The following is a 13,576-nucleotide window of genomic DNA, read 5'->3' on the forward strand; positions in this document are numbered from 1 at the left end:
ATTCATGAAGCCCCCATTATCCCATGCTTCTCACCCTGGTGGATGGGTAGAAGCAGTAATCAGAGTGGCTTTTCTGTCCATTTACAGGATGAACAGAATGTGTAAGGAGCTTCATGGGATACAAATATTTTCACTGCACAAATGATCATTGGAAATTAGAATAGAGTAATCCCCAAAGTAACAGTACATGAAATATCCATATTGCCTGGCTTTTGAGAGAATTTTGTTTGAGGCAGGCATTGCTATTTCTCAGACAGCCCTGTCTCCCCATTTTCCAGAAAGAACAACAAAATACTGATTTTAGCAGTTTTCCAACTGAAATATCCTAGCACTGTTCAAAGAGGTCTGAAATATTTATTCCCTCAACTGTGAGGCTAATTACCAGGGCCTCGGGCCACCTCTAAAAATATTCTTTGCTATTTACTCCAGTGTACCTTGCAAATATTATGATTGTCTTAACGTGTATTGACATGAAAATTTGAGAAGGACTGGTTAAGGTACAGTTCATCCAGCCATGATCCAACTGTCTCATGAGTTACCCAACAGTCCTGGCAACCAAGACAAGAGTATATCAAAGATGATAAAGACTATAGTAGCTAGTCTATAAAGAAACCAACTAACTCTTTAGTTCTCCCAGACTAATTTCTCTCTTGTCCCTAAACTTTACCACTAGGAATAATCTAATAACTCTATACATTGCCTTTGCAAAATAAACACACTTTTTCCTGTTTTCTCAAAATTTATAAGTAGCTGAACCTTTCTTCTGGCCACCAGATGTGTATTTTACTCCTGCTATCATTTATCATGTTCCTCAGTTACCTGGCAATCTTAACGGTGAAAAATCATACTTCCATTTGAGTCAACACATGAATCACTTTTTAAAGAATCTTGCTGCTGAGTCATTTTTTGTTTTCTAACTGATACTTCTAAGATCTCTCAGTTTTATGAAGTGTTTTCTCTGTGGATAACTTTTAGAACTTTTACAGAAAGGTCTAAATATAACTGGCCTAAACATTTCTTGGAAATTTATGCAAAGATGCATGTTTTAGAAGTTTTATGAATCAGCCAAGTAATTTTAAAAAGCTACTTTATGATGTTGGTCATAGAAGTTTATAGCTTTTTAATATTAATTTATGTGTCTTTAAAATTCATTTTTAAATGCATTTATGTTAACATTGTAAACATAAGATTAAATAGCTAGAGAGGCTCAGTGAAAACTCTTTCACTTACTCATTCCTGTAATTTGTATTCAAATTTGTATATTTGTACTTTGTTAATATATATGCACACGTGTATATAAAAATATATTTGAAAATAAAGATATATTTTTAAAATATTGATACTCAAGTTACATCAGCATGTTACAGAAAATGAGTTGTGCATTTGGGGTGACAGGTGTTTGACATTTAATAGCCTTGTTTAGTAGTAATTATGTAAATGCACATGAAATTTACAGAGAGATCTGTTAATTCAGCTAGCGAAGCTACAGCATGAAAATTTGTTTATATCTCCTAAAACGCAAAAGGTTAAGAGAAAGCTGTTTTAGCATCAAACAAAATGATTTACACCTATAATTCCTATTTGATAAAGTATTGCAAAATTATATTTAACTTTTGACAAGTCTAGTTTGTTTTTTCACTTGTATGATATTTTTGTTTTCTTTTGTTTATTTTCTAATTTTATCACATTGCAATCATCTGCAATTCTCATAATTTTGCATATCCTAAAATATGTTAGATTGGCCTTTTAATTATTATTATTTTTTTTACCTCAACTAAGTAGAGAAAGTAAAACATGAAAATTTTGAACTTTTTTTTTTTTTTTTTCCAGGAGGAGGAAAGGGGCTTACAACAGAAAAGACAGTTTTGAGATATAACTATTTACCAAAAAGCAACTTACCTTCTTAGAACATTTTTTACTTAACTATGATAACACCAAACACTTATTAAGTGTTTGCCAGACAGTGTTTAAGAGCTTTTGATAGAATCCTCACCACAGCCCTGTGAGACACAGACATGATATACAGCTTCCCCAGGCCATTCAGCTCATGAATAGTGGGGCCAGCATTTAGACCCAGGAATCTGGCTCCACAGTCTGTTAAGCACTCTGCTATGCTGCATTTATTTATGTAACTAATGTGTGTTGAATTCCTACTCAGCCTGCATTGCAGTGCTCAGAGCTTTGTAGTGAATAACTGTTGACATTCACAACAGCCCTATGAGGTAGGCTCTTTTGATAGTTTCATTTTATACATGAGAAAACTAATAATTATTTGATTAAATCAATTAATGTCCCATGGACTCAGCAGAGTTCTGATTAAAACCTAAGTGTGTCTGACTATAGAATCAAGGCTGCGGCAATAATCTATGTCAGATTAATACATGATAGTAGTCATATTGGAATTATTACACTTTGGATTTGGGAAAGCTGGATAAGACGAAGAAGAATCATATTTCGATTTGGAAAGTGCTTGTAGAAGTATAGATAGGATTTGGGAATTGACAGCCGGACATTCAGATAAAATAACATGCAATTTGGATACTTGATAAAGATTTGGAATGGGTAAACTGAGAAAAGACTGTATGCTCTGATTTAAACTTATCTTTTTTTTTTTTTTTTTTTTTGAGACGGAGTCTCGCTCTGCCGCCCAGGCTGGAGTGCAGTGGCCGGATCTCAGCTCACTGCAAGCTCCGCCTCCCGGGTTCACGCCATTCTCCTGCCTCAGCCTCCCGAGTAGCTGGGACTACAGGCGCCCGCCACGTCGCCCGGCTAGTTTTTTTGTATTTTTAGTAGAGACGGGGTTTCACCATGTTAGCCAGGATGGTCTTGATCTTCTGACCTCGTGATCCGCCCGTCTCGGCCTCCCAAAGTGCTGGGATTACAGGCTTGAGCCACCGCGCCCGGCCGATTTAAACTTATCTTAAAAACACAAAGGGTGATTATACAAAGTAGTTATCACTGGTGTGTAAAAAAATGAGTATGTCCTTTTTTTCACTTCTTGTTCTTTAGCAAATTTTATTACATTGTAGTTGCTCAGTAAAAGATTTTTAAACAATAGAGGTCATACATAAATACATTTATAATTAAAGGTTCTTCATATTCTTAAAGAACAGACTAAAAATAATATAACCTTTAGATTGACATAACTTCACTTAAATTCCACTGAAACAGTTTTGTTCATGTTACCTGATGTAATTTTAACAAGAGACCTGCTGAGAACCATTATCCATAGTTTACAGCTGAAGAAATTGAGATTCAAGAAGTTTAAGTGCCTTGTCCAACTAATCTAGGGATATGAGATGAAACAATGACTCATATCAACCCTCAGATTTTAAATCCATACTATTTTAATGTTTGGGAAGAATATTTATGTTTCTAATGCATTATTTGAAAAAATACATATTTCCTTTTCTATGGGGCTTGTAAAAATTAGGTGTTTAATCACATAGGCTAACTTCAATGTCTCTGAGAACAAGAGCAGCACTCTTCTCTCACAGTATTTTCTGTAGCTTTGTTTTGTAAAACAATGCTAGTAATTACTTGTGCTTAACAGTTTTACCATTTAAAAAAGCTAACACATAATTCTATTCTTTTTTACATTTTTTTCAGGTCCTGAGGAGGTAGAAATCAAGTGCCCCTTGAATCACATTGCTTGCCTTGGTACCAACAAATGTGTTCATTTATCCCAGCTGTGCGATGGTGTCTTGGACTGCCCAGACGGGTATGACGAAGGAGTACATTGTCAGGGTGAGTCCATTCATGGAACAATGCAACTGAAATATTACATTTTGCGTAGTAATGAAAGTTCAAAGAAAACCTAGAACCTGCCTTTTCTTTCAACCATAAGCATATCAGTTATTAAGAAAGCATGAATTTTATTGCCAGACATTTAATATGCATTTCAAAGCTGCAAGTATTATGTTTGAGCAAAAAAACACCATTAGGTAACACAGACATGCACACACACATTTAGACTTTGAAGTTGGGCTCTTAAACAATTACATGTTTCATATAAAAAAGTACTTTTGATCAAAAGGCAAATGGGAAGTCTTTTTCACAGCAGATTGATATCACATGGTGTTATAAGCTTGTTTCTCTAAACCTTTGCTTAAAGTATTTGAAGGAATGCTTCGGCAACCAAGTATTTTAGGAAGAAATATCCATGGGAAATTTTTTCCTTCATAATCTTTCCATAATATTAGACTATTAACTTTCTTGTAATTTTCTGTCTTTTTAAAAATCAACATCTAAATGCCACAGTGGTAAAATATGACCTAGATATTAATGATAAGAGTGATAATAATTAAACTCTAAAAAGTAATAAAAAGTTAATTGCTACTGGCACATTCTAGTGGGGGTGGAGTAGGGGGAAATGAAACACGAGATGAAGAGAAATAACAGCAGAAGGAAAAATCAAGCATCCAGGTAAGGACCCAGATTTGAGAACAGAATCAAGGTATCAGTCAAGTGAATCAGACTGCAAGATGGAGCTGGGAAAGAAACAACTGTACTAGAAGTCTCTAACTCAGATTCTCATAGACTGAGTGTAACACAAAGGATATTGAAGCTAGGATTTCAATGAGAACCTGTCCTTCATTTGGGGGTGGGTAAGACCCTAATGAATAGAAGAAAGGATAGAAAACTGGAGATAACATATCTGGTTTCTGGGTAGCTTCACACAAACTAATTGCTGTCATGCGGGAAGAGGTCCCAGGTCACCAGAAATTCCAGTTGTTCAGGAGGCGTGCCATATGTGTATACATTTAAAGTGCTCAAAGTCAGATACTATTTTTTAAAACATTGTATCATCAATAACATGCCCAAGCAAAACCTGTCTGGGGGCGTGACAGGGCTTGTTGGCTGACAGTTTTCCAGGTCTGGGGTGAAGTAAGCTGAATTCAAGACCATAAATGGAGATATATATTAGAAAAAGCATAAATCTCAGAACAATAACCTGAAGATGTAAGAATGTTGAGAGACCACAGGTAGGCTGTGGAAATCAACTGGTCACTAGGTCTTTTCCCTCTTTCTAAAGGTCTTTTCCCTCTTTCTAAATGTCCAATTACTCTGACTCTGTGGATGAATTCTGACTGGAAATTTAAAGATCTTCAGAAGGTTGCTTCTTTGGCCTGAGTTTCCTTTCTTAGCATTAAAGTTACATAAACAATCAGCAGATTCTTAGTTGCAGTTATGAATGCATATGTAATAATAATGAATAAGAGATTTTATTTTTATGTAAAGGCTTTGTGATATTTTTCATGTAATTGTATACAAAAAAGTGATATGAAAAGAAAGTAGGCTGGGTGCGGTGGCTCACTCCTGTAATCCCAGCACTTTGGGAGGCCGAGGTGGGCAGATCACCCGTGGTCAGGAGTTTGAGACCAGCAGGCTAACATGGTGAAACCCCATCTCTACTAAAAATACAAAAAGTTAGCCAGGCATGGTGGCAGGCGACTATATTCTCAACCCAGGAGGCAGAGGTTGCTGTGAGTAGAGATTATGCCATTACACTCCAGCCTGGGTGACTGAGTGAAGCTCCATTCAAGAAAGAAAGAAAGAGAGAGAGAGAGAGAGAGAGAGAGAGGGAGGGAGTGAGGGGGAAAGGGAGGGAGGGAGGGAGGAAGGAAACTGAATTATAAAGTGTAATTTTCTTTTTGGTTATTAATTATATTTTCTAGAGACTAATTTTATTCAACTCAGTTATAATTCAGGCTTTTGGTTATATTGTTTTTGAATTTTCAGATAGATATGTATGACTAAGCTTTTAAAAGAACAAAATCATCACCTTTTCAAATATTTCTTCAGAGGTGATTACACAAACATGAGCAATGAAAATACATTCTATAAAATACAAGGCCTCTCAATCCAGAAAATTTCCACAGAAATGCACACAACTGTATAAAGAATGATGGAAGCAGTGAACAACTTTGACAAATAGAAACAAGATGGACTAAGATGTAGCAAAACGCTATTTTAAATTTGACATTCTTAAGATAATTTATTATGTTAATGAAACAGGAGTTCCCAGACTCCCCTTGCAGGATGTGCGACAGGGTTGTGGCTCATCTGTTTGGCTGCTGTGGGCTCAAACCCCTTCCAGGAATGGGAGCATGCAGACAGATAGGTGCCGGAGCTGGGGCCAGCACTTTTGGGCTCTGGCCCCACAGTAGCATCTACGGGTGGGTGCCTGCCACTCCCAAAGCATGTTATAATGCTCTTTTAGCTGTGCCATCTGCAGATGGCTTAAGTATTAACCAGCTCAGTGCCCTCTTAGCACCCAGGTTCCTGTCTGTGTCCAGGAAGAGTCAGGTCACACGGGGAAATTGAAGGATGGTAAATACAGAAGATTTTATTGTTGGATGGAGGTGGTTCTCAGTGGAATGGATGAGAAGCTAGGGGATGGTGTGGGGAGATGATCTTCCCTTGGAGTTTGGCTGTCCTGTGGCTGATCTTCTCTATGACCATCCCCAGCCGAACTTATCTCGACATTCAGATGCTCCTTCGCTTCTCTCCTTCTCTGCTGCACCGCTCTGTTGCTCTGCCGCTTTTCTGCATCTCTGTTCTTCTCTTTGTGGAGCCCGAGGTTTGGGGTTTTTATGGGTACAGGATAGGGAGGTGTGGCAGGCCAAAGGACAACATCTGAGTGTGAAAACAGGAATGCCTGTTCCCATTTAGGGCCGTGGGTTTCCAGGCTTGAGGGTGGGGCCTTTGCTGGGGAATTGCCCTCTTCTACCCAGGATTTCCCTGCCTCCTGTCAGTATTATATTATTAACATTTAAAGTGAGTATAAGCAAGAGAAGCCTTCTTTTTATTAACATCCCTGTTAAATTACATTTGTGGTGTCAAGTGGTAAGTTGTTTATTTACTTAGACAGAGTCTTGCTCTGTTGCCCAGGCTAGAGTGCAGTGGCATGATCTCAGCTTACAGCAACCTCCCCCTCCTAGGTTTAAATGATTCTCCCGCCTCAGCATCCCAAGTAGCTGGGATTATAGGCCTGTGCCACCAGCTAATTTTTGTATTTTTAGCATAGCCAGGGTTTCACCATGTTGGCCAGGCTGGTCTCAAACTCCTGATATAAAGTGATCCACCCAACTTGCCTCCCACAGTGCTGGTATTACAGGTGTGAGTGCCTGGCCCCCAAGTGATAATATATTTAAATATCCGTCGGAATGACAGTCTCTGTGGCAGCATCTGCTCTTATCCTGTTAAAAGAATATGGAAAGTTCTGAAGTCAATGAAAAAAAGAATTTTATCTTTCATGTCACTAGCAAAAGTGATTATTCAATCTATGTGATTGTTTTCTAGCAAACATTCTGAAGTTCTTTTAAATCTAAGAGGATAATGTGTGTGAAGATGTTACTAAAACTGATTGGAGAAAAAAACTCTCTGACATATGAAAAGCTCACCCCAAAGCATACAAATACATATACACATACTCATCTTTTCTCATAGTTTTTCTATTCTGAATATTTTCCTGTGTGATTCTTAGTATATGACATAATTAATTGGCATATTTGATCAGGAAACTACAAAAGAATAAGATCCCCTTATATATCACCCAACTCCTTAAAATAATGCATACTCAGACTTTTAAATTCCATTTGATTATTTTACCTTACTTTCCAGTTGGAATATAACTTTCCTAATATATGCAATTGCATTTTTTCTTAATCCACTCATAATCTATTGTCAGTAATTCTAATGTATTTAATTTAGATGGCAACTTCTGTTATTTAAAATTTTATGTAGCTGGTTGTTTACTTTTATATTTCTATCCATAAAACTAAACTCTTATGAGAAAGTGCTGAAAAAATCCTGGGAGTGATTTAGAACTTAGAGGCATTCTCAAAATGGACCAAGGTAAATAGTAGCCTTTATTATCTGTGATGATTCACCATGGGAAAATTAATACTTCTTCAACATTCTTGCTTAAATCTTATATGTATTCCAAATTTTCTAAAATGGAATTAATCTAGAGGTTTTTCAAGACTCCATTTTTTTTTTTTTTTTGTCTTCCAGACACGAAAAATGTATCTGTGCTGTTGTTTTGTTAAAAATCCTATTCCAGCTACTACTATGGAAAAAGGAAGGGAGGAAGGGAGGAAAGGAAGGGAGGGAAAGAGGGAGGAAAGGAAGGAAGGGAGGAAAAGAATGGAGGGAGGGAGGGAAGGAAGGAAGGAAGGAAAGAAGGAAGGAGGAAGGAAGGAAGGAAGGAAGGAAGGAAGGAAGGAAGGAAGGAAGGAATTTAGTGAAGCTATTGAAGAAGACAAATGAATTTTCAGCTCTTTTTAGTTTTTAATTTTACTTTATTTTATCAATTAATCTTGTCATAGCCTCATTTAAAAAATTTCATTAAAATATTGCCAATATTTTTCTAATTTAAAATCATACTATAGAGTGGAATTTCAGCACGCAGAATTCCAAAACAAAGGTAAGGAGAAGAGGTGCAATTGCAGTGTTCTAGTAAGTGTATCTGTCATCAACACTGAGCTTAAAGCACAGGGAGGGAAACCTGTGCTAAAGTGTCTTGAAACATCAATAAGCCTACAGCTAAGAAACAAAGAAGTGGAATTAGCCAGGAAGACCTAGGTTTGGGAGCTCAGAACACTTTTGATTAGTAAAGCTCTTACAATTTAAGAGTAGATCCTGCTGTATTTTCTCTGTGTTGAGCTGTGCTAAGGTGATCAGTCTCAAGCCTATCTCAGGTGTAAGGATTTCCTCTCAAAGAGATTAGTTTAAGTAACTGAGTTAGTTTAGTTAAAGGCTATGAACCTTAACACTAGCTGATTTCGGGGCCAAGCTTAATGCTTCCCAGAAGCAAAGCAACAATTTCTAGAAAGAATAGAACTTCTATAAGTGTTTCATCCTTTTAAAGGCTTATACCGATATTGTTTATATTGACAAATGACACCTACATGAAATTAGGTTTGTGCACTTATGGAAGACTGTTCTAAATATATATGTATATATGTGTATATATAAACATATATACACATGCATACTTGCACATATATATGTATGTATGTTCATTTTTCAGGGACTTAGTTTTATAAATTCTGTTTAATTAGAAATATGCTTTTGCACATTCATCTGACTTCTTAACACTGATTTATAAGGTATAATTGCTAAATTAATCATGCTAAAGAGACTTAGAATTCAAGTTTAAAAATGTTCAAATGCATTGACAGAAGGGGCAGCTAGCTAACTCAGTAAATACCTCTGGGGAAAGGATAACTAAGTAATTTGACTCTATGTTGTAGCTGAGAATTCAAAAGGTCATCTAAAATAGTTAATTGTTGAATGGAAGTTAATTCATTTGTAATAGGTTTACATCTTTGATGAATGTTAATATTATATTAAGTACATGTTCTCTTCCTCCAAACAGAATTATTGTTTAAGAATAACTATGGAAACAAAAAAAATTTGTAAATTTTTACAAATGGTGAAAACTGCCTACTAGTAGTTTAGAAATGATTACAGAAGGCTTTAAGTTAAAAGGAGATATTCTTCATTAAGACATCATTCCAGAGTCTATATCCGTCCCTCTTCCTAGACAGTAGTGGTTTCAAATGAAGTTACATTACTTCTATAATTTTTGATCACAGCTTTTCTGTAGTGAGATTCCTAGTATATTATGGATCTTTATTTGTTGCTGCAATATGCTCTATTTTCAGTTAATTTTGATTTGATTTGATTTTAATTTATTTTATTATTATTATTATTATTATTATTATTATTAATTTTTGAGATGGAGTCTTGCCCTTGTCGCCCAGGCTGGAGTGCAGTGGTACAATCTCAGTTCACTGCAACCTCCACATCCAGATTTCAAGTGATTCTCCTGCCTCAGCCTCCCAAATAGGTGGGATTACAGGCGTCCACTACCACGTGTGGCTAATTTCTGTATTTTTAGTAGAGACGAGGTTTCACCGTCAGGCTGGTCTCAAACTCCTGACCTCAGGTGATCCACCTGCCTCAGCCTCCCAAAGTACTAGGATTACAGGCATGAGCCACTGTGCCTGGCCAGTTTTAAATAGGTGCAAGTCAACAACATGGATCCACTGCTACCACCCCAAGAAAATATTTATTCTGTGTGTATACCTGGTATCTGTAGTAGAAGAAATAGCAATTGCTTTGATATGTAGATTCACCCCTTGGTGCAAACAACTCCTATTATTTCTACCTGTTTCTCAAACGTACTATCCTCCTAGATGGAAGTCTTGTTTGAAACCACAAAAAGCCAGAGAACTCAAGTTGCTTAGGATGAGTGATCTCTCCCCTACTGAAGAGACATGTTAATGTTCTACTACTGATAGTGTTAATTTATATGAATATTTATAGGACCTGGTAGCCCATGTTTATCTAGATATTTCCTTCATCTTTCTCATCTTGATAGTGGAAAACAAAGAATGTAGAAAATATAATGAGTATGAGGCCAAAAAGACTTCTTTAAATGTGACAATAGAAATACAGTAAGGACTTTTCCAAAATTCAATTCATTAATCAACTTCAGTAAAATTTGTTTGCACTGACAATATTCCAGATATTTAGCTAAGTACCAGGGATTCAGAAAGTCCTATTTTCTGCCTTCATGGAATTCACATGTAGTAATTGAGGTAGGTAAACATTAAAGAGGAAGAATAAGACGAGAAGTATCTAATTCTACGTGAGAAGATGCAAGAAGATATCCCAAGTGAGCTAATAGTTGATAGGCATCTCACTCTAAGCGTTGGGTAGGCAGGTGAGGAAAGGAAGAACATTACAAAATTAGGGAACTACGTATACAGAGGCATAAGTGCAGGAGAAAGTATTGTATGTTCAAGACCTCTAACTTTTTGGGTAAGGTTGAAGCATACATCCTTGAGTGTAGTGAGAGGAGTTTGAACCTGAAAAAATACTTAGGAATAGACCAAGAGGAGTTACATTAGAATAGGTATACATTATGACTTATTTAAAATGCATTTCATAAAACCATAAAAAGCAAGAGAGTAAAAGCAAAACATATCAGAGTATATTCTTAGTAGTATTTTAAGGGTGTTACATGAAGTTTTAATAATAAGCATATAGTAGCTAGAATTGTTGCATATGTGTAGCAGGTTATATAGTTTATTCTTAGAAAGTATATATGTAGATTACTGTGATTATAAAACTTGGAGATAAACAATAATCCTTACCTCACATTGATCAACTCCAGAATGGATGCACATTACATGTTGTTCTTTAATGTGTCACTTGGATGTAGTTTGTGTAAGTGAAAGTCAAAATAGACAACATAAGGAGCCATATTAAGCAAAATCCTTTTCAAATAACATTTAGAAATTTGGAAGGTATATTTACTATTTTAAGCAACCATAATTTCACCATTCGCAAGCTACTAAAATACTACCTTGTAGTAGAACTTGCCTAAATTTTGTCCTCTTGTCCTTTAACTTTGAAAAATATATCACTATTTTAATATTATTCAAAAGTATGAATTACAACTAACTGTCACTCAGCTCTCTACTCAGCCTCAAATGTGAGGCCAAATCCCGTATGATTCTTTATTTGGTTTTTGACACAGCAGCTTGATATTTAAAAAGCAAGGAATTAAAGCAGGTAGCTGAAGTTGAATGGCATCCCCAGGAGTCACACTGGAAATCAGTTGGAGAGCAAGCGTTAAACCCTGTGACCTTGAGTTTTCCTTCACCAATTTTGACTACTGGGCCTTAACATATCAACTCAGAGAACTGCATAACATCATGATGCTTCAGCATCCTCCTGACCCATTCTCAAAGCAGCAAGATGGCTTGTAGAATTTCAGCTGAAGACATTTTTCAACTAACTATATGTTCCTTGTCAAGTTTATTAATTGTTTGAAAAAGAAAAAAAATATGCTGAGTAAACAACAGGCTAAACAACTAAGTAACCAGTTTGAAGTATTCAGTGTCTCAATCTTACTAGTAGCTTATCCTTTTGAGAAAAATGAGTGCTTTCATTTGGTGAAGAATGTGGAAGGGAACTGTTCATTTTAACTCTTTGAAGTAGATCTGCACCAGTAACAACAAGAAGTTAAAAAACTTCAGAAATTTTGACACTCATGATGGAATCTGGAAGAAATAAAGAGAGATTTCTCAAAGTCATTCAATAGAGAAAGTTTAAATGTTGAATAATGTATCCTCATGGGGGATACATTCCGAGATCCCCTGTGAAGGCCTGAAACTGTGGATGGTACCCAAGCCTATACAGACTATGTTTTTTTCTATACATGCCTACCTATGATAAAGTTTAATTCATAAATTAGGCTCAGTAAGAGATTAACATCAATAATCATAAAATAGAACAATAACAATTTACTGTCATAAACGTTTTATAAATGTGGTCTCTTTCTCTCTCTCAAAATACCTTATTAAACTGTATTTAGCTATTTCCAGATGACAGTTGACTATGGCTAACTCAAACCTCAGCCAGTCAAATCCTGGAAAGTGAAACATTAAATAAGAAGGGACGTTCCAATGAGAATTAACCATAAATATTTAGAAGATTTTAGGTCTGTTGAGCCTAATCTGTAATTCTAGTAAATCTTACAAATTCTATAGACAAAGCTCACAAGAGATTTTCAGCCAGTGTTTTCATTTCTGAATTTCTAATATTTTCATAATTGTAAAAAATACTATTTTTGTGGCTTTTTAAATAATCCATTCTTTTCACTTATATAGTAAACCCTATTCCATAGAATCACATGTGTGTTAGTTCCATCTACTGTGGTTTGAATGTGTATCACCCCAAAATTCAAATGCTGAAATCTAATTACCAAGGTAATGTTATGAGGAGGTGGATTCTTTTGAGAAGTTATTAGGTCATGAAGGTGGAGCGCTCACAGATGGGATTAGTGCCCTTATAAAATAGGCTCACGCCTGTAATCTCAGCACTTGGGGAGGCCAAGCGGGGGTTGGATCTCTTGAAGCCATGAGTTCAAGACCATCCAGGCCAACATGGCAAAGTCCACTAAAAATACAAAAAATAGCCAGATGTGGTGTCACGTGCCTGTAATCCGTTACTTGGGAGGCTGGGGCATGAGAATTGCTTAAGCCTGGGAGGTGGGGGTTGCAGTGAGCCAAAATTATGCCACCGCACTGTAGCCTGGGTGACAGAATGAGACTCTGTCTCAAAAAATAGAAAAATAGAATCATAGAAGTCTTTTGCCCCTTCTATTACATGAGGACACAGCTGGAAGACCTTATTCCATGAGTCATAAAATGGGCCCTCATGGAAAATAGAATCTGGTGGCACCTTGATCTTGGAATTTCCAGCCTTCAGAACTATGAGAAATAAGCTGCCATTGTTTAAGCTACAAAGCCTCTGGTATTTTGTTATAACAGCACAAATGAACTAGAATAACAGAATATTTCAATACATTAAGTAATATTCTGAAAAATGAAATAGCTGTGAGACTGGTTACTTCTGAGTTCACCGTAGTCAGTCCCTTCAGAATCAAATCAAACAATTATTTCTTTTTTACTTTTGTGGAGATACAGAGACATATGCACATATATTATAAGTTTCCAAACTTTTGGCATACATTTGCATATTTGAATTTAGA

At 36.2% G+C, this 13,576-nt stretch overlaps 1 protein-coding gene across 1 annotated transcript in view; it reads left to right on the forward strand.

The window, feature by feature from the left end:
• LOC117095052 (low-density lipoprotein receptor-related protein 1B) overlaps positions 1–13,576 on the forward strand; it is a 1,687,268-nt gene that overhangs the window by 676,330 nt on the left and 997,362 nt on the right. The window contains exon 3 of the mRNA XM_033231629.1: positions 3,610–3,747. Coding sequence (XP_033087520.1) covers positions 3,610–3,747 — 138 coding nt within the window. The remainder of the gene's footprint in view (positions 1–3,609; positions 3,748–13,576) is intronic.

Source organism: Trachypithecus francoisi, unplaced genomic scaffold, assembly GCF_009764315.1.
Source record: "Trachypithecus francoisi isolate TF-2019V2 unplaced genomic scaffold, Tfra_2.0 Lachesis_group13, whole genome shotgun sequence".
Classification (NCBI taxonomy): domain Eukaryota; kingdom Metazoa; phylum Chordata; class Mammalia; order Primates; family Cercopithecidae; genus Trachypithecus; species Trachypithecus francoisi.